Source organism: Eleginops maclovinus, chromosome 14, assembly GCF_036324505.1.
Source record: "Eleginops maclovinus isolate JMC-PN-2008 ecotype Puerto Natales chromosome 14, JC_Emac_rtc_rv5, whole genome shotgun sequence".
Classification (NCBI taxonomy): domain Eukaryota; kingdom Metazoa; phylum Chordata; class Actinopteri; order Perciformes; family Eleginopidae; genus Eleginops; species Eleginops maclovinus.
This window is the reverse complement of record NC_086362.1, coordinates 2551004-2573488: the sequence shown is the minus strand read 5'-3', so window position 1 is coordinate 2573488 and position 22485 is coordinate 2551004. Positions and strand designations below refer to the sequence as shown.

Here is a 22485-nt window from a genome sequence, read left to right as displayed (position 1 = left end):
ACGACTTTGTATTTATAGTTTATAAATTGGATATTGTTTGTAAAAAACGTACTCTCTCTCCATCCCTGCCTGGAGGACCTGGCAGACCTGACTCTCCTTTGCCTCCCTGATTAAGGAAGAAAGAATAGAAAGTTAGAATGAGAGATTCTCCTTTAAAAAAGTATTATGAATCGTCTGGTTTGAGAGCAATACTCACGGGGAAACCTGGACCACCGGGGTCGCCATCTTTGCCGTTTTTACCCTGCAGAAAGAAGAAAACAGTGATCAGGATTGAGATCAAGAAAGACATGTAGGTTCTGGACAAACTTGAATAAGATGTTTTGGGAAATATGACAGAAAGTTTATTATTACTTTTGAATAAATATGTCTGTGCAAGATCAGATCTGTGGTCGTAGCTTCCTTTTTGATGCTTATTTAAATAAATGTGCGTCTTGTGTGTGTCTTTGTGGAAGTGACTTAAATATACGTACAAGGACAATGCTGCAGCTTCATATATAGTTTTTTTTATATAATTAAGTTGAATACACAGAAAATAGAGCTTTAGAGAGATTTTTGACTCTAAATTCTTCAAAAAGTGAGCTTGTTTGATTTCTTTTTGCGTACCCTAAAAGGAAAAGGAATTCTTGCTGCTTTTACCTGATTCAATAAACTACTTTAAGGCATATTGAGGACTTTAAAAGAAAGTGTATCTGTATGAAAAGGTTGGGGTTAGACATACAGAAATGAGAAATGTATATCTGTTAATCTGTGATGTTTACTCACTCGTTTGCCTGCTTCTCCTGCTTCTCCCTTGGTTCCTTTCTGGCCTCCCGAGGGACCCTACAGCATCAAACACATGGCTGTTAGAACCAGGTATGTCATGTTGAGATGTGTTCTTATAATGTTACATATTTTATATATCTATATACAACAGATACTTACAGGGGCTCCTGGATATCCGGGATCACCGGGAGGACCTGCAACACCGGGGTCGCCCTGCAGACAAAAGGTTCAAAGTTTCAGTCTAAAATCTCGGAGAAACATCGTCAGGAAAAAAGGACTATTTGTAAAATCAATGCAGCTCATTTCTAGCTTTAATGCATCATCCACTCCGGTGAGAATGCAAGTGAAAAAAAGAGTAACAACTGTCTTTAAAAATGTGTAAAAATGCTTAATAAATGAAGTTCAGTGCTTCCTTTCCTATCTCCTTATGATGTTTGCCATCCACACAGAGGAAAAGCAGTAAGAAAAAGACACAGGACCTCATTTTTTGATAATAATCTGCTGCCATCAGGTAGCTGAGGTGATAGTTGCATCATCTAGCGGTTTATAGAGGACTTTTAAGGAAAATAAACAACTGAAAATGTTTTCATCTGTGGAAATAATGACTTTTGTTAATTTAAATTTACTTTATCTCTTCTGTTCTACATTTGTAAGGTTTCTCTAAAATAAAATAGGCTCGTTTGGGCTTTTGATTAAGTACATTTGTCCTTACAACTATTTAACTTTGCTTTTTCTCTGATTTCACCGGTAAGATTATCTCTTAACGAGCTCTGCTGTACAGTAGCCTAATTGGAAAGCGTTGGTTTGAAAAACTGATCCAAAGTTCTAAATCTTCTACGTATATAGGGCGGTGGTGGCAAAGTCCATAGGGGCTTGGCCTGGGAACTGGAAGGTCACCAGTTCAAGTCCCCGAAAGACCAAGTGCCACCGTGGTGTCCCTGAGCAAGACACTGGTTACCTACACTGCTCCCCGGGCGCCGTACATAATGGCAGCCCACTGCTCCTAACACTAGGATGGGTCAAATGCAGAGACCGCATTTCATTGTCCTAGTACTTGTACTCTGTGCAATGACAATAAAGTTGAATCTTCTTCATCTTCTTCTTCATATAATGTGGTGTTTGTCTCAGTAAAAGTATTACCTTGTCTCCTCTCTGGATCTCCGTCTCTGCTGGCCTCTTCTGTTCTCCCACTTGTCCCGGAGGACCAGCAGGTCCTGGCAGACCTGGTTCACCCTGTGATCAAACACACACACACACACACACACACACACACACACACAGAGATCAGATTGAGTTTGAAGGTTTTAGAAGATGCTGATCACACTTTTACTCTTGAAGCATTAAATACCTTCTCTCCCTTGGGGCCTTGGAAGTTCAATCCCATGTTTCCCTGTAGAAGGAAGCAGGAAAACAATGTCTCAGTTTCAAGATAAATACTTAACAGTCAACGGGATGAGAAAATAAAGACAAAGAGGATTAATTAATTAAGTCAATGTTTCACTCACCTTTGGTCCGGGAAGGCCAGGAGGACCTGGACGACCCTGGAAAAAAACAAACCCAGAAAACAACTCAGTTAAAAAACCTTCATCTATCAACTGAAATAAAGAACAAATAAAACCTGAAATACAGAAATTTAGACGGTGATATTTGTTTTGCGCCAGCCTCCTTTACCTCAGGACCTCTAGGTCCTTGTGGGCCGAGTGGGCCTTGCAAACCGGGGGGTCCGGCAGATCCCTGTGGCAAAAACACAGACAGAATTGTTGAAAGTTGAATTTCTAGGAAGAATCAAATGCAGATTAGTGCGTTAAAATACTCACAGGAACTCCTGGTAGTCCGGGCAGTCCCACTGAACCTTGTTCTCCAAAACGATTGGTGGAGATCACATCACCTGGGTCACCCTACAGAGGAACACACAACCATAGGAAACTGAGAAATGAACTGTCAGCAGCATGAGAACAAATCAAAACAGCACCAACATGTGGCAGGAAAGTAAATGTCCAAAGGGACAGTTTTATTTTAAAAGGAAAGGTTTGTATTCTGCTCATCTTCAGGTTCATATCAGTATTTATTGTCTGTATCGGGACATTTCTCCATGCTTTAATGTTCAAAAAGCTCTTTATTTTTCTCATCTTCTCACCCTCTGTCTGAAACCAGAGCCCAGTCTGCTGATTGGTTAGCTGGCCAGCTCTGTTGTGATTGGTTAACCGCTTACAGATGTCCCGCCTCCTTAGCTTATCACGTACAATGTGTTGGAGGACTTGCCAATAGAAGCACTAGTGTTACGTAGTGATGTCAGTATTGGTTTTGAGCCTTTGCGGTCCATTTACATGCACTAAACCTATAGGAAACGTAAAAGCCCCAAAAAGCATATTGGGCCCCTTTAAATCAACTCAATAAAAATGCTGGAAGATGAAGGGAACACTGACCTTCTGTCCGGGCAGACCAGGTACACCCTGGAAGAGAGGGAAAGCAGAAAAGGTTAAACAAGAACATCCTTTTTTTTAAACCAATGTGATAACAAACTTTCTTATGAATGCTGCAAACTCACCGGCTGTCCCTGCTGTCCGAGGATTCCTCCACTTCCTGGGTAACCCCTTTCACCCTGCAGAGAAGAACAATACATTCAACACACAGCTGATATATCTGTCGAAATGATCTCAAAACAGGTAATAAGTGGACCATGAATTTAGTAAAGATAAATCGGAGCTCGTAAAAAACGTTTCACTTATATCTTTGGCATTTTGAGAATATAACAAATCTGGCAAAATCCCTCAAAATGTAAAATATCTGGGCAAAAATATAACCAAATTTAATATTATTTAAACCTTAAATAAATTATGATTTCTGAAACACCAGAAGCATTTTTCATCTTTAAGAAGTTTTGTTTCTTTTTTTTTTCAGAAATGTTTTCTCTATTACATCCTACGTTTCAGACATAAAAGTATTTTAGGAAAGGCTTTATTTTCAACTATTTATTTGATACCTTTGTCCCATTGCACCCCGCCACTCCTCTCGGTCCTGGAGGTCCATCCTGGCCGGGCAGACCCTGAGGAAACACAAAGTAAACAGGAAGTTACATCACACATACCTCCAGGGTTTTAGGGAGCACTGTAAGAAATGGAAAACTAAGGTCATTTTTGTGTTCATGAAACAGAATCTTTAAGGAATTTTTACATTCTGGTTCTTTATGGACTCAAATGAATGATTATATATCATATTAATGTCATAAAAATGAGAAATAAAACATAACATAACATTTTCCTTACATGATTCCAAAATAAAATGTAAAGAAAATTATTTAAATTGTAAAAATGTTTTTTTTGTTGTAATTATTTATCATTGAAGTTTATGCCAGATGTATTTTATGCATGTGTTTAAATTAAATGTGATGCACCAGCCCGCGGGGACGTGAAGTGACGCAAATCAAACACACACAGCAGCTAACATGCTAACATGCTAACATGGAGCGTCATCCGGCGGTGACTCCTTCTCTCTCTGATGAACTTTTACTTTGGTTACAGGACTTCCTGCTCTTTGTGGACTTCTTATAAATACGAATAGAAATCAAGAAGTTAAACCTGGGACTAAATAAGGAGAACTTCTTGGTGAACGAGAGTCACACAATGACAGGTGAGTAGCCTAAAACACACACCTGTGCTACTGTAGCTTTAACGTAGGGCAACATGCTCTGTAATTTGTTTAAAACGTGTGTGTGTGTGTGTGTGTGTGTGTGTGTGTGTGTGTGTGTGTGTGTGTGTGTGTGTGTGTGTGTGTGTCTACAGCTGTTGTTTAATGTGTAATTGTTTAGTAACAGTCAGAATGTATATTGAATTTGTTGCTTAATAAGGATTGTTGCACTCGCTGCAGTGCTAACTTGTAATTTACTGTCTGATTTAGTCTTTTTCTGTGTTTAAGTCAATTAAAGCTGGTTTGTGTATGGCTAAATGTGCAGAGGCTGCAAAGTGCATGGATAAAAAAGTAGCTTTTATTGTTTGTCTGGAAATATTGACAATTTATGTACGTCTTTCTTTGCCTTTGAGAAAGATATTGCTGAGTTTTGATACTAATATTACCTGTTCTTGAGTAAAATATATTTTAAGTAGCAGTACTTTTCTTTAAAAAATATCCTAGTACTCTCCCACCCTGCTGTTTAGATACTGTGGGAAAACTTACAGGAAGTCCTGGTGTTCCTGGGAATCCTGGCAATCCAGATGGCCCCTGTTAGAAAGAGAATAGGGATTATAGAAGATGCAGAAAATATGAACCTTGAGTTTTTAGCATGTTGTCTCTGTATGACCTCACTGGGTCAGTTTTTAATGGGGGGAAATGAGGACATCTGGTGGTCAGAGGAGGGTATTACACCATGCCATCTTTCAAAATCCAAATCTGCTTGGATAGAGGTTTTTTTTTTTTACTCTGTTCGTGTCTAAAGTAAAGTGTAAACAAAGAAATACTTACCCTTATTCCTTTTGGACCATAAAGTCCCTGAGGTCCATCGCTACCCTGAGAGGAGGAACAGACATTCAACTGGATTAGAAATATATTCCTACTCCAATATGTGTCCAAAACATAACAACACCTCTGTACTGAACGTTTTGCAACCAGAACGCTTGGTCTCCTCCTACACTTTTCTGTTAAATTATTAAGTTGTAAAACACATGGCTTCATTTGGATGACATTGTTTGTAGACTAAAGCAAAAATAAGACAATTTTAACATTAAAGTTCAAAATGTTCTCAATATTCAGCCATTATTAAGGATTTGCATTGTACAGAAAAACAATTAAAATAAAACCCAACCTTCATTATGATTTCACACTTGACATTTCTTAGCAAAAACCTACATTTTCTAGCTGAATGAGAGTCAAAATACTTCATTTATCGATGTGAAAATAGGGTCTTGTGACAGTTGCTCCATTTAAAAATGAATATAACAGGGAATAAAACAGGAAACATATATTGCATAGCTAGAACTAGAAACACTCAATCCAAAGCAGGTTTTCTCATCTCCACTTTCCAACTTTTCCTCATCTTATCCAGTAAAACTTTGATAAACTTCTTTCAAATTGACCCCGAACACACCTTCTCTCCTCTGCCTCCAATGGGCCCCTCAGGTCCGGGGAAACCTGGGACCCCTGGCTGTCCGGTGAGACCCGGGAAACCCCGCTCCCCCTGCACAGAAATACAGAAAAACACACATTATCAAAAAGTCTTACAACACTGCATGATTTAAAAATGAATGGGTGGCGTTTTGCTTACCTTGGTTCCTTTTACTCCACTGCAGTCACATTTGGATCCCACACAGCCATGGCAAGCCTGATGGGTGACAATAAAGGGAGGGAGATGAGCAAATTGTTGATATAATATACATATTATTGTGTATTTATTTATTTATCCAGTGGCCAAGTTCAGCAACAAAAACACAGTTACAAACACAGCCCTGAAAAACGAACCCCAAAGCACTCGAAAACTGCATTGAACTAACGTCTCTGGGGAAATATGTCTTGGAAATAAAGGTGGATCTGTTTATAAATTAGAGGCAAACACTCTAGGGGTAACCAGATTTGAACAAAACTACATTTTTGCAGTTGTTTGATGGATAAATTCTCTTTTATTTGATGCACATCTATCAGTGAAAGCTGCTGTAACCCAGTGTCGCCACTAGAGGGCGCTGCATCGCCACTATCCTGCATTCCCAGCATTTCCTCCCACTGAGAAGCAGAAAAGCTATGTTTGTTTAATGATGCAAGGTCAGTGAGAACCAGAAGAGACAAGCCAACCTCAAATAAAAAGCGTTATTGAAGTCAAACAGATGTACTCCTTCTCAGTTCGGAGGAGTGAGAACGTTTTGGGTCGACGCAGAGGAGGAGGGATGGGAGTAAGAAGCTGTTGATTAACTTTCCCATGCTTGTTGATACAGCGGATGCCAGACGGGCATCGCTGCACGCATGCCAGGCAGGCGGGCGGTGAGAAAAGTCAGCATTCTTCGGTCTGCACGGCCCTTTGTGAGTCCCTGTTTGTGTGGACGGCTGTCAGGGTGCCAGTGTCGGTGCAAAGAGACGGCCTACGACTCATTTGAAGTGTCAAAATGGTAGAAAATTCATATTTTGAGTGAACAACACACCTTTAAATGTCAAAAATTCTATTTATAGTGTTAAAAAATACAATAAAGTAGCAGATTGCAACATTTCAGACACAAAATCAGCAAGAATTAGTAGAATATTTGATCATTAAAGTAAAAGGAATAACGATAATCGCCCCCCACGACTGATGAATGAGGTGCTGTAGTGTTTAATGGAAATTATGTAGTGGTTTCTGATCAGCTGGATGATTAATGAGTCTGAAAAACGTCTCAAAAGGTCAAAAAATCTTTTTATAGTGTTAAATAATTCAAAGAAATAGCAGATTGCAACCTTTCAGACAAAACATCAGCAAGTATAGGTAGAATATTTGACCATTAAAGCCAAAAACATAATTATTTAGTCTGGAAAATGCCCCAAAATGTCAAGAAATTGTCGTTATAATGCCAGAGGTCGCCTTTTTAAAAGTCTGTTTGCTTTAACCAACAAAGATTGAATACAAAAGCATCAGATCCTAACATTTTATGAGCTAAAATCTGCATAAAATCAGCAATTTGTTGTCAATTTTGAAGCACAAAATGCCCAAAAATCTCTGTTTCCAGCTTCTGAAATGTGCGGGGAGAGATATTTTGGTGAAATCAAACAAGCAAGTTGAAGAGACAGTCTTGTATTAAGTCTAAATATCTAAGTGATTAATCAAAAGCTTATTTATACATGAATCCACCATGAAAGTAAATGTAAATTGCTGGCGAAAATGCTCTCCTGCTTCCCTAAAAAGTCCATAAATCTATAACATAGTTTACTCAGATTTCCCAGACTGCAACGTGACTCTTTCAAAAGTCTTATTTCGTCTGAAAGCGAAAGATATCTGTGTCTTAATGTTCATTAAAGTGTTCCAGCTCAGTTAGAAGTGTGGAGGGTTCACGGGTCAGAGTCATAACCGTGTCTGTCTCGGCCCACTGGTTCCCACACTGAGATCATTGGAGGGAGGACTTTTATTTTGGGGACAACATCCAGACTCCCACAACAGCTCATTGAGAGTTTAGAACAGCTGATGGTAAACGTCTGATGGGAAGTCGAGCTAAAACATCGGCTTGTTTTTAATTCCTTTTAAAGAGGAAATAAATCAGTGATCAAAACATTTAATACCAACTAGTCAATTATAGTCAAACAATAATTGGTTACAGCTTTTTAATACGAGTCACAATCTATTTTTACACATCAATCAAGCTACTTAACGAGTAAATGACTTAATTGATTCTTTAAAAACTCTAATTTGATTAATTGATTGCAAAAACCAGGCCAAGATTGCAAGTAACGACAATTAACGGCTCCATAAAAGCGACACGAAAGTGAGTTTAGAGAACCGTTGGAGGAAAAAGCACTGATTGGATTAATTGATCGTTAGATAATCCTTAATTTCAGGCCAAAAATCGCTCTTAAGACATTTACCAGTCCTGTAAGAAGGACATTTAAGTGTCAATGGTTTATTCCCAGTGATGCAAGACTTATTTTCTCTTGACTCAGAGTGTGGCAGTAAATCCAAACCGTTATCTGGACCGAGGGTAGAGAGGTTACCAACACACACATGCATGAATACATTCGCACATCAGTAGCCAACTGTGTGTGTGTGTGTGTTGGGTGTGTGTGTGGCGGTGTTTTTACAAGCCAGATTAGTCTCTGGTCTGCTTCAGCTCAATGTAGTCTGCTCTCCCACGCCCAGGCCTGCAGCTTTTCCCCCTCTGTCTCTCTGCATCTGCTTTTCCCTACACTCCTACACCCTCTTTTTCCCCCCATTGACATGCATTAATCCAGGGCAGCATGACACAGCTCTTTTTCTCTCTAGATACTCACAACCAGACGTGTATTCTAGACAATAATACGCAGATTAATCCATATTGGAACCCAAAAAAAGAACCCAAAATGTATCTGAAATCGACCGGTTTGACCCTAAAGTGACATATTTTGCATATAAACTATCACATTACTGAGGCAAAATGTTCCTGTCTTTGCAAAATGAGTGTAAGAACTGAATCTCTATATTAGAAATATATTCTCATGACCCCACAGGTATCTCTCGTGACATCTGGTGGGGTCCTGACCCTCAGACATGAGAATATGTTGCATCACATTTGATCATTTGAGCTGCAGTGATGTTCCTCCGTCTGTAATGAAGTGAGCATGGTTTCAAAATGTGCCGTAATGCAGCACCTCTATCTCTCCCCATGCCTCCCCCCCACCTCTCTTTCTCCCCCCCAGCACTGACGGGGCATGTAATCCACTTAGAGAGGTCAGTGAGCTGCAGATATTTGCTGCCCTCCCTCCATCAGTATCTCTCTCTCTCTAGGTATCATTAATATGTCTTCACATGGGGTGATTTACGGTCACAAATCTACCTGTAAGGTGTTTAAAGTGCACAGTGTGCAGTATTTTAAAACGTGCCTCTTAAAGGGGATCATTTTCATATTAGTATTTTCTACCTCTACTGTGACATGTTTCCATGCTTTAATGTTCAAAAAGCTCTTTTTCTTCTCATACTGCCTGAAACCAGAGCCTCGTCTGCTCTGATTGGTTAGCTGGCTGGCTCTGTTAGGTGATTGGTCGACCGCTTAGAGATGTCCCGCCCCTTATCCTATCACGTACAATAAAGTAGATAATCCTTCAGTTCGCATTGACTGTACGTGTAATACAGTATCTCTCCACTAGGGGATGGTGTTCTAACACTAGTACACCTTCCTCTTCTGACTACAACCACAGAAGGTATAGGCATAGGTACAGAGTGATGGAGGGGTGAGGCAGGTGAGGAGGGGGAGGATGGGAGGGTGAGCGGAAGGCATGTACCCGGGGATTAGACTGGCGAGACTGGAATTCCCCCGCTCATCAAAGACTGATGATTACACACCTATACACACACACACTGCCCTGCCCTTACACACACACACACACAGATACAAACACACACACTCTTGTGCATTCATGCAGAACGCACACACACTGTTCTGTCAATAGATACACACACAGCTGCCGTCATTAATACACAATTCAACCACAACTGATTACTTCTGCTCTTCAACACTTATCACAGATCAGCAGCCAGAGACCACAATGTGGACACACACACACACACACACACACACACACACACACACACACACACACACACACACACACACACACACACACACACACACACACACACACACACACACACATAACACACACACACACACACACACACACACACACACACACACATAACACACACACACACACACACACATTTCTAATGCTTTGGAAGCTCTTTTCACTTTCAAACTGAGATATTTTTCACATTTCTTTAGCTTTTTTCTTTTCTAACACCTGTATCTTATCTTAGTTTCACGCACTGGACATAGTCGCATACAGAGGCTATATATTTGTACTCTAGGTGCATATGCTACATGCATCTATGTGCCCGATACAGTAGAAGAAGAATAAAGAGAGGAAGAAGGAGGTTTCCTTAATTGAACGGAGAGAGATAGATGCATTTCAAAATCACATCGCAATATCTCATATCCCTCTGTTTATTCCCACTTTTCTGTATGAAATAGCTATTTTTGATCAAATTAAGGCCTAAAATGTACTAATATGACTTGTGTTAACATCTGGCTTGCACATTTTGGGATTTATATCTTTAAAGCTGCTTCAAAACTATGAAATATACCTGATTTTATAACTTGTTTGAGTGGCTTTATACTTGAAATATGAGAGAAGTAATTAATCTGAAGTGTCCTACTTCTGCTTGTGTAAAACGTGTGTGTGTGTGTGAGTGTGTGTTTTCCTTGTTCTGGAGGGTGGCACTGCAGGCTCCGAGCCAGGTTGATCCGTTTCATCGCCGCAGGACTTTGACTACTTCAAGGTGCAGAGCGAACACCAAACACAATATTTTCACTCAAACATACTGGCTCTTTGGAAGAGGAAGACCCCTGACTGTCACACACACACACACACACACACACACACACACACACACACACACACACACACACACACACACACACACACACACACACACACACACACGAACACACAGTGCCTGTCCAGGAATTCCATTGATATTCCCAGGAATTCTCTCTCTTCTACACACGTTTTCTCTTCTCTCCCCTCTTTTCATTTAATGAACGTTGACCTAAAGTCACCCCCCCACTGAGACACACCTGGAGCATTTCAAGACTCCAAACCTCGTTCATTTTGGGAGAAATTCAGCACTTGTGCATCCTGAATAATGCAAATGCTGCGAGGAAACAAACATACTTTCTAGGAAAGTTCCTCAAGCGTGTTGCTGTACTTTTACTTGAGTATCAAACCTGAGCACCTCTTCAACCACTGGATTACATCTAGATAGGCCTTCAGAGGGAAAGGTACACACACACACACACACACACACACACACACACACACTCCCCGGCGCTCGCTGCCTTCCACAGGTTCGAACATGCCTCTCTGCATTGCCCTGAAACACTGCACATACATCACCGCTTGGCACAAAAGCGCCGTAGCTACGGGCAACAAGAAATTAGAGAGGGGAGCGGCTGTGGCGGCGGCGGCTCGGCAGCTGCAAACCTGCAAATGTGCCGCCTGGGGAGACCACGAGGGGAGGGAGGCAGGCGTTAAAGGTCAACTCTTTCTTTTTCGGACTCTCAGAGAGCGTTTGTGGAGGTTTAGCGATGCGTTCAGGGTCAACAGACACATCTGTCAATTTAAGAGTCTGAATCTATCTTATCAAGATCTGTAAACACGCTGAATCCACGCTCATCCTGCAGGATTCTTTGCACCCTAAGCCAAAGAATCCCCACTAAAAACCCCAGCTTTTACAAAATAAATGCAATAAAACATCTCACACTTTGCAATAGTGGTGGACATGTGTTTAATACTTTGGAGCGATCGCCTCCTCAAGAGAAATCTGCACGCTCGAGGTGTTTCTCTGTTTAGATGAGACGCAGCCTAACCTCAATATTTACCCATGAGCCTCCGCTGTAGACACAACAACATAGCACTGGATGTCCTGGATTTATCTGGTAGATAAGGAGGAGTTATTCAGTTCACTCTGGCTGAGACTGAAAGATACAGGGTTTAAAATGAAAAAGTATTTAAAACTCCAATTCATCCCTAATCTGCTGCTCTGACAGCCTCCACTCTTGTAGTTTCCAGCTTTTCCAGCTGATATTGCAGGGATTTTCCCCCAATCTGTTGACTCAACGCTCTAACATTACATTGGGAGGATCAGCAGCTCCTTCTCCTCTTGTTTTAACCTTTTCTTACTCATGAATGGAAAATGTTTAGCACTTTTTGGCATCAGTTTGTGGTTTAATTCTATTATAATTGGTGCATTTTGTTGACTTGTGACATCTTGCATCTTAGGGTTTATTTGTCTTATTTTTTTCTAATTATTCTGGAGTATTTTAATAAGATTTAGAGATGTATTTGCATGCTGCATTGCCTTCTTCGTCCTTTATACTCGTTGTAGTCGCAATGAAGTCAACTAAAGTCATATGCAATGAAATATGATGGCATGCTTAAGCATTTAGACTCCCCTTTATCGGAACTAAAGTCCAATCTACCTGTGCATGTGTAGTTGCACGTCTTCACCACACGAGGGCAGTGTGAGGGGGGAGCATGCAGGTAACACATCTACATTTACATTAGAGACTTTAGATGGACATTAATTAATCAAAATGTCAGAAAAAACTGCTCTTTCAGATGCCTGCCATGCTGCTGATCGTGCATAATTTACATTTCAGCCACTGTCTGGCTCTCTGCAACATGCTCTCTCTTGCTCCGGAGTCTGATCCGATCTGGTGAAGGAGACGCAGGTCACAGCAGGCTTTCTGCCCTGCCTACATTTCTCTTAAATATCCTCACTTAAAACATGCCTCTAAATGAAAACACACACACACACACACACACACACACACACACACACACACACACACACACACACACGTATGTTTATTTACTCAACCAACAACAGCATATTTAATCCTCTTTTTTGTTTATAATTCATCTAAAAGTGAGTTAGAAAGTCACATAAACCCATCAGTAAAGTCTAGATATAAATATCTATTTCAAAACGCTTGAATCTTTTATCTTTTGTTGAATCAGAACACTGGAGGGCTGCTAAATGCTCTATGGCTGCACAAATATGTTATTGTTTGGGAACACATAAAGCTTAGGTAACTGTTTTCCTCCATGTTTCCTTAACTCCTTCCCTTTATCTCTCTTCCTTATCCTCTCTCGTCATCTTTTTTTTCTCCACCCTCTCTTCTTCCTCTCTCTCTACACTGTGGCAGATGTCTGATATTTCCCGTTGTTCCGACTGGCGGGGGTCTGTTTGTCCAGAGGAGACCAGGAATGCTGTGTATTCAGTGTTGACACACACACACACACACACACACACACACACACACACACACACACACACACACACACACACACACACACACACACACACACACACACACACACTCTGCAGATTACACAGTGAAAGCCAAGAGAAATAGAGGTATGTCTTGTCTTTTATATTTGACAAATGTAATGTCAATACTGCAAAATTGTCTCTCAAGCCACAACATATTCCTTTGCTTTAACCCAACATGCAAAGATAAATGCCAATTAAGGAAAATACATTTTCAATCTAAAACCTGCATTCAGCACAACTCAAACACACCACAAATGATGGAATATATTTCAAAACCTTCCCAGTTGAGAGCCAAAATAATCTGACTAGGACAATCAACTCTTCAAATAACACTTTATGTTGATTTGTCCTTTAATTTATTATATAAATGTGCATCTACACCAATATACAGAAGAAAACTGTCCTAAATATCATCCAAAATCCAAGGTAAAAGCATGAACATGACACAGTAATCTCCCTAAATCCTTCCCTGACAAGCTAAAGAAAGAAGCACGGATAGACAAATAAACTGAATATATTTATGGTAATGCTTCTAAGTCACTAATGTGCTAACGAGTGTTGGATCCGGCGCCTCCTTCCTCCCCCCGGTGTCTCTAAACAATGTGAAAAATGCTCCTCAGAGACCCAGCATGCACCTCACCGCTGAACATTATCCTCCGACTGCATGCTAACGGCTTAGCTGCATACCAGCCGACACACTGACCTGGGATTAACTAAAACCAGGCTCTCCACCTGAGGAACACACACACACACACACACACACACACACACACACACACACACACACACACACACACACACACACACACACACACACACACACACACACACACACGCACGCTGAGCAGTACAAACAGTGTTTTTGACCTGTGTATGTACAGTACAAGTTATTAGCATATGACCAGCGACACTGATCTGATGGGGGGAGGATTGGGAGGATTGGGAGAAAGACAAATATGATGCAAGTCAAGAAGGAGAGCACATAGAAACACATAAAAGCAATGGGGAATCAACAAAAAAAAGGATGTGGATGTAAGTTTCCAAATAGCTCTTAAAGGCTAGTGGATTAGCCACCTATTAGCTTTGATTTATCGGACGTAAATGGATTATTTTAGCGTCTTTCAGCCATTTGTTTTGGTTTAAAGGCAGAGAAATGTGGTTTTGGTTCAGTCTCATTGCTAATAACTCTTAAACCTGCTGTATTTTACCTGGAAAGTTAGCAAATAGCTAATAAACATAGCAAAGCATTTAGTTTGTTCTGCTGCCCCCTAGTGGCAGAAAAATCCCTTAACGGAGGCGGAATTAAGGCGCTAACAGGGTAGCATCGTTCACACAATCCTCATAAACTGCGCTTAGTGCTACAACGGCATCACACTTCTTCCACCTCTCCTCCTGAGTCATCATTTTTGTTGCTTTAGAGAAGGAGACAAGGAGGCAGCGGCCAAGGAGATAAAATAATGTTTCTATAGCTTGTGTTGGGCTCTGAAATGACTCCGTCTAGACAAGTATATAAAAGCTAATGTGGTAACTGAACACTGAAACATGTGAAGAAACAGTAGCTAGACACACACACAAACACACACACACACACACACACACACACACACACACACACACACACACACACACACACACACACACACACACACACACACACACACACACTGACTCATCATCCCATGTGGTTTCTGGGGAAGCCGTGTTTCCTTCTTCTGAGTGGTGTGATTAGAGAAACAGGTGCTCACGATGAACAACGAAGCGTTCAAAAGTGGGGTGAGGGCCGGGAGAAAAACACAGAAGAAGAGAGAAGCAGATACCTCCCACTCTGAAGTCGATTCGGTCGCAGACATAACAGCTTTCTGGCTTTTTGAAGCGACTCTGACGACGTCATTCATGAGTCTATCGGCACGTCAAGCACCATAAACCGTGTGTGTGTGTGTGTCATCGCTGCTCGCCATCAGTCTGAGATGAACAGATTAGGGTGAGGCAAGAGATGGAGGATGCCAGGGAGGCAGAAGAAGGAGGGAGGGTGAATTTATGACAGATTTTAAAGAGGTTGATTGGTGGACTTCGCTGTCAATCAACATATCAATAGTCTGGTGCATTATGGGTAAAATGAGTTGCTTGGTTGTAGCTTTTTCTTGTGTTTTTTTAAGGCATCAAATGAGCATTCATTTGCTCCTGTAAGATCTTGAAGAAGGGTAGAAGTTGGTAACTATTTACATAAATGAATGACAATATTATGGATTTCTTTTGGGTTTTATTGATTAAATAAATCTAATTCCAGCCCATTTTACCAAGTTGATGCTTTGAGAAACGAGGTTTGTTCGCCATTTGGTAATGAAGACGTAGGAGAAGATTAGAACAGAGACAAAGATGATGAAAGTCAAGAAGGAGAGTACAGAGAAACACACAAAAGCAACAGGGGAATTAACAAACAAAAAAAGATGTGGATGAAACCTTACAAATAGCTCTTAAAGGCTAGTGGATTGCCCTATTTTTCTGACGCTCAATTGAGTATTCTAGCGTCTTTCAGCCTTTTGTTTTGGTTTAAAGGCAGAGAAATGTAGTTTTGGTTCAGCGTCATTGCAAAGAAACTCTTAAACCTGCTGTATTTTACCTGGAAAGTTAGCAAATAGCTAAACGTAGCAAAGCATTTAGCAGCTTTAGCACCAAAACAGAGCTGAAAGAGGGTAAAAATGATCATGTTGCTTTCTATATTTTCTAGCTTGATAATGAAACACATCATGCATTGTGTTTATAGCTTGGGTACAAGTTGATGCTTTGAGAAATTAGGTTTGTTTGGGGAATTTCGTCCATTTTTAGCCAATTGGTAATGAAGCCGTTAGGGTAGGGTTTGGGAAAGTTGTGCCAAAAACCTCACAAATATTCCTGAGTGGTTGCTTTACTGTTTGGTATTATTTGAGGGCTTGACATGTTGAATAAATGCATTGTTTACTTCATATCTCTAGGAAAATTCACCATTGTATATAATCCATTGAAACTGTTGAATTTGTGTCCTGATAAAGACGATCGAAATGTTGGCAGAGAAGTGGTACATATTTGTCCTTTCTACATTCAAAACATGCAGTCATTTGAAGATGCCAATGTGCAAAAGGAAGCTTGGAAACACTGCGAGTGCATTTTAGTTTTACAATCAGCTTCCAGCGTTAGAAGAAGATGCACAGAGACACTAGAGGAGAAACAGGAGACGGGTGATAATAAAAAGGCGTTGAAGGATTTAAAGACGAGGCGAGGCGGCTCGGGTTCGGACTGCAATCACAAATATTTGTTAATAAGCACTTCAGGGGGGAGCTGTATGAAACTCAGGTGAGAGGGAAGGACACCGGATGATCTCAGACGGATTAATGCATAACAACAAACGCTCCTTACTTAGGAGATAGCATGGCATCCATTGTTCTATTCATTTGAGTCTCCTTTTACTTCCTTTGGTTTGAGCTTATTATTCTTTCTCTTCCCACTTATCTCCTTCAGCTTTGTCCCCAGGCAGCGGTGGGTCTTTCTTTAGGCTTTAAAGCTAAGTTAGTTCCCGCGTGATGAAGAGGAAAAAGAGGTCAGGAAAACACAGGAGAGCGAGGGATATAAAAGGAGGACTGGATGTCTTGTGACTTGTCCTGTGTAGGTGGACTTGTCAGGTAGCCAATTGGATCTTAATCACAAACACACACACGTCCACACACACCACAAAAGATCATGGAAAGCCAAAGTTCACTTGAGAGCACTGGCAAACCTCGCACTGCTGCCGCCGCCTCCGTAATTCCAGGTCTTCCCGTTGAGATTTTCTCACCAATAGTAAAACGATTCAACAGGCTGATGTTTGATGTTGAAGTTCCAGATGTCTGACTTTCCCATCAGCTCATGAACACAACAAAGTAGTTAAATAAAAAAGCTCTAAACACTCGGTGAAAAGGCAGATCTTTCAGGTCTGGATCGGCACCAAGAAGCACATTTTGAAAACGTGTGTCTGAAGAAACCGACGCTTTGTTTCCAATCCCACGTCCTGGTCTGAAGGACATGGTGAAGAAAGTGTGAAAAGATCAGAAGAAGTGTGTCGAGATTGAACAGATATTGTCGCCCTTATGTTGGCACGCTTACGCCCATCTTTGGATATCTCACAAAGAGTTTATTGTAAAGCTTCACTCCTCTTTGGATGAATGAATATCAAGGACTATCTTCAAATTCCAAAGAACCTGAAGATAAAGGCGTTATAGATCCGACCACAGCTTCAAATAAGCTGCTATCAGTCAAATGTGGGCGGTTTTAATTGGACAGTCTTGAAGAAATTGAAAAGCTAAGAGACTAAAAAAGCCAAATCTTCCTTTAAGTGTTTTCCCTTAAGAAACCCTTAAAATACTACTTAAAAAACTAGAGTGTTTCATAATAATTGTACCTGTAATTGATTTGGTGCTTTTTTCTATAGCTTGTCTTTGGCTTAGAAATGACTCCGTCTAGACAAGTATATAAAAGCTAATGTGGTAACTGAACACTAAAGGTGTGAAGAAACAGTAGCTAGACACACACACACACACACACACACACACACACACACACACACACACACACACACACACACACACACACACACACACACACACACACACACACAGACTCCTCCCATGTGGTTTCTGAAGAAGCTTTAATTGGACAATCTCAAAAAATCTAAAAATGACAAATCAACCAACTGGTTTTCCCTTAAGAAACCCTTAAAATACTACTAACAAAAACTACATTAATAAATAGTAATACTACATTTTATCGGCCCTTTTCTAAGTATTTAAAACACCCCAGGTTTCCATGAAATTAAATAAGACAAAAGGCGAAAGGGAAGGACTTCACCAGGAAAAAGCAAGCTTGAAAATGTTGGTTTTCAGGGCTTGTTTGAAGGATGGTGTGAAAAAGCACCATTTTTTAAAGTCTTTGCTCGTTATTTAGTCGGCTGTCTTCTATCCAGTCCAGAAGATACAGGAAGTTTATGTCTGCTTGTAGGATGTATGATGGATGATAAACGATGACTAAATACACGGCAAACTTTCTAAGTACGAACCATGGGGTGTGAAGGTTCAGACTCTTATATACCATACATTCAAAAGATTCTTTATAGCCTTAATCTAAAAGCTAAATCCACGGAGCTCTTCTTTAATCTGGATGCTGTTACTCCCCCTCAAAGAAAAGGCGAATGGAGTGACCGCGGTTTAACCTCAAACCCCACAGAGGTTTCCAGAAACCTTTAAGACCCTTAGAGACGTGTCATGTGGGAAGCGTCGCCTAACAGGAGCTGTTGTTCTCCATGGTTCCTCCAAAGTTAAAATAGATTTAGACCTCATGGTGGTCTAAAATATATATGTAGATGATGGGCGGAAAAAAGACCCGACTGACCTTTAAAGCCTCAAAGCAAACAGTCGAGGGATGGAGTAAATAAAGAGGTCTCTAACAAACACGCCATGTTTACCCTCCTCTTGGGATAAATATATCTTGTGCAAAGAGATTAAATGAGATTACAACCAAACCAGAGGCAGGAAGAGGATCGAGACGTTTCTTAAAGTTGCTACAACTACTGCAGCCACTGGTGCTACTGGTACTGCTACTAGTACTGCTGCTAACGTGCAACCGAGACTACTGCTCTACTACTAATACTACTAAAGCACATTTTACTGCAGTTAGAGCTTCACTGATTAGTCGACTCATCAATTAGTCGATCGAGAGAAAAAATAATCAACTATTTTAATAATTTGTTTATTTTTAAGGAATTTTCATTCAAAAAATGACATTTTCAGCCTCTAAAATATGGAGATTTAATGCTTTTCTCTGCTTTATATCATATTAAAATAAGTATATTCTGGTTTTTAAAGTGACAAAACCAACCATCACATTGGACTTTAAGAAACTGGACATTTATCACAATTTTCTGACCTTTTATAAACCGAACGATTAACCAATTAATCCATTAAATAATCCTCTAAGCTTCTCCTAATAGTATTAACACTTATGTAACTTCTACTACTGCTGCTGCTGTATTATTGACATCTTATTCTGCTTCTTTAAGAATTTACTGTCACTTCCTCTTCCTGCAGGAGGACGAGAGGGAGAGGATGAGGAAGAGGAGGAGGAAGGAGAGAAAGTTCTGGATGGAGGTAATTAGCTGTGCAAACATCTGGTGTTAGCTCTCATTGACTTTAGTCCACCTGTTAATCCTAATGGCATCTCCAGCTCATTGTCACCAAGGTGTGAATTCCTCAAGGACACACACACACACACACACACACACACACACACACACACACACACACACACACACACACACACACACACACACACACACACACACCTTCCTCTACAATGTGTAACTATACAAAGGTGAAACTGCCAACGCGAGGCTTGTTTAAGCAGCCCATCTCAGAGCAGGTGAGATAAAGATGGAATTTGCCTTCAAGAGCAGACACAAAGGGAAGGGAGTGGAAGAGAGAGAGGCACGGGGGAAGAAAAGGGAGGGAGATGCAGCCAGGAAAGGAGGAAGATACAGGTACGTTGGGGTAGGTTTAAGAAAGATAGATACATCAGTACTTAAATGTTTGCGAAACAGATAAATTAAAAGACTAGAAATAAACAATTCAAAATGTAAACGTCTCGATAGAAATAAAATAGCAGTAAAAAAAAAGTAGAAAATATACAAGACGGAATAAAAATGTACAAAAAATATAAAGCAGGATATTATGTCTACAGTAAGTGTGTAAGGAACGGAATATTAAATATAAAAGGAGTGCAGGTTGGATTATTTAGTGGGTAAATATGCAGCAGTTTTTGCTTAAAAAAGTACAAAATATCTATTTATTTAAATGTACAAAGCTGTATAAAAATGGGAATATCTGTAAGCCAGAGAGAAAGAATGCACTCAATAATCTGTCAGGCTGTTGCAGCACGTTATACCCTGCATGCTGTGCAAGTAGAGCTTTAATTCACCATTTGTTTGGTTTGGATGTAGTATCAAAAAATAGTGAAAATGCCTCCAAAAGTTCCTAAAGTCAATGTGGCTTCTTCACATAGCTTGTTTTGTTTGACCAATTATTAAAACTATATATAATAAAGTGTGACCTCACTTATAATCCAGGATTAAGGGTAAATCCTAACACTAAAAATGGGAATAAATGGTATTTTTCTTGGAGAGATAAGTGAGGAATTCATGGATCTAAATAAAAGTTGCACAGTTGATTAACTTTCCACTGATTGAACTGATCATAAGTATTTTATTTGTTGCATTTCTCTGCAGTGTTGATGTTTTAAATCTGCAGTGACGATAAAACAGGAATAATTCTTACAATTCAACTGCTTTATTTTAAACACGCCCTGAAGCAAGTCACAGAAAGCATCATCTCAGAGATAAGATGCAGCGCTGCCGTGGTGACGGATGTATCTCTGCAATATGAGGATGTTATGGCTACAACACACACACACACACACACACACACACACACACACACACACACACACACACACACACACACAGCTCCACCTGGGATGTGGGTCAGGTAAAAGGTGAGGTTGTGTGTGTGTGTGTGTGTGTGTGTGTGTGTGTGTGTGTGTGTGTGTGTGTGTGTGTGTGTGTGTGTGTGTGTGTGTGTGTGTGTGTGTGTGTGTGTGTGTGTGTGTGTGTGTGTGTGAGAAGCATGCATCTAATAAAGTATGTGTTTGTGGTTGTGCGGCATGACGGGTTCAAAGGAGAACCTCCAGGTATACATTACCGCTGAACTCCCTCACCTGGCTCTATGGAGATCATATCTGGCCGAGGAATAATACCACACACACACACACACACACACACACACACACACACACACACACACACACACACACACACCACAAAAGCCACGAAACATGTGTAATTTTTTTTTTAATGTATGTATGTCACCATTATATTAAAGCCATGCATCTCGAAATGTCAATTTTATAATAATCTATGAGAAAACAATCTGCTTTTAAAGATGCAGAAGAAAGGATTTTCCTAAGTGGATTTAGCAGATATTAGTAGCTTAAAAGGAAGGACAGTTTTACAAATGATTAGCAAAATAAAAGGAGTTCATTCTTTATTCAAAACTTGTTATAAATGCACGTCAATTAGAAAAAAGGCAGGATGAATGCATAGGAAATATTTAGTGGTTGTGTAATATACACATTCTCCACTAGGGGGTAGTAGTGAGAGCACTTGTGCAAATCAGGAAGACTAGGAGTGTGTGTGTGAGAGAGAAAGTGTGTGTGTGTGAGGGAGAAAGTAGAAAAAGACTGTGCGACAACACCTGCATCTCCCCTCACTTTGCATTAATTTCCTTCAAGTTTTGTTTGATATTCAAAACTCAAAGTCCACTTATAGCTTATTTCAGAGCCCAATCAACGTCGGATTACCCATACAAGCAGCAAAATGTGGTTAAAAGTGAAAATAAGTGACCAAAGATTGCTCCCCAAGGTCATGAATGGACTTTCACGCTGCATTATTTCATCCTTTAGGAACCTTAGCTTGATGTTTTGTGTGTCTCCTCTGTCCATCTTCACCCTCTCCCCTCTGAACTTCCTCCTCTGCCTCATCCTATCCAAGAAAGGCGAAGGGTGGGAGGGGGTCAGCCACATTCCTATGTAGAAATCTCCATGGCGACAATGACAGCCCCTCTGTCACGCGTGTAATATAGACGACATCTCCAAACTCGCCTTTACAAGATAACACTTTTCCTGCTCTTGATTTTCAATATCGAGCATCTTCTATTAGTTTCTTTACTTAAGGGTCATTTAGTCTTTAGGAGCTCTTTACCTCTAGATAAATAGATTTAGAGCAATGTACAACATGTCAAATGACGTCCGTCCCCTTTGATAACAACATATGGAAGATTTAAATTGTTACTCCGGAGGAACGCGGCCTGGCAGGCTGGAGAAAGCTCCCCAGTTGTGTATTTTCTCAACAAGATGCATAAACTGAGGGGGGGGGGGCACTGGGGGTTTTATTTATACAAAAGGCACTTGTATAAACTTTGTGCAACTTCAAAAGAGGCTTAAATCTCACCCTGAACTCTTTAGAAGTGATGTTTATGGTTGAAAATACGTGCCTTTATTCATTTTTACATAATGCAATACTGCCATGGCTGCAGGATGACAGAAAAGCTGCAACATCCAAAGTCTTCATGCCA

The 22485-nt window shown here is 40.4% G+C and overlaps 1 protein-coding gene across 2 annotated transcripts in view; it reads right to left on the bottom strand.

Moving 5' to 3' along the window:
* Nucleotides 1-22485, bottom strand: part of col4a5 (collagen, type IV, alpha 5 (Alport syndrome)) — a 38504-nt gene that overhangs the window by 14609 nt on the left and 1410 nt on the right. For both annotated transcript variants that reach the window (XM_063900682.1, XM_063900683.1), the window contains exons 2-17: nucleotides 6020-6076; nucleotides 5843-5932; nucleotides 5221-5265; nucleotides 4936-4980; nucleotides 3746-3808; nucleotides 3311-3364; nucleotides 3189-3215; nucleotides 2580-2660; nucleotides 2434-2496; nucleotides 2268-2303; nucleotides 2111-2152; nucleotides 1903-1995; nucleotides 922-975; nucleotides 763-819; nucleotides 197-241; nucleotides 53-106 (exon numbers count right to left, since the gene is read on the bottom strand). In XM_063900682.1, coding sequence (XP_063756752.1) covers nucleotides 53-106; nucleotides 197-241; nucleotides 763-819; nucleotides 922-975; nucleotides 1903-1995; nucleotides 2111-2152; nucleotides 2268-2303; nucleotides 2434-2496; nucleotides 2580-2660; nucleotides 3189-3215; nucleotides 3311-3364; nucleotides 3746-3808; nucleotides 4936-4980; nucleotides 5221-5265; nucleotides 5843-5932; nucleotides 6020-6076 — 906 coding nt within the window. The remainder of the gene's footprint in view (nucleotides 1-52; nucleotides 107-196; nucleotides 242-762; nucleotides 820-921; nucleotides 976-1902; nucleotides 1996-2110; nucleotides 2153-2267; nucleotides 2304-2433; nucleotides 2497-2579; nucleotides 2661-3188; nucleotides 3216-3310; nucleotides 3365-3745; nucleotides 3809-4935; nucleotides 4981-5220; nucleotides 5266-5842; nucleotides 5933-6019; nucleotides 6077-22485) is intronic.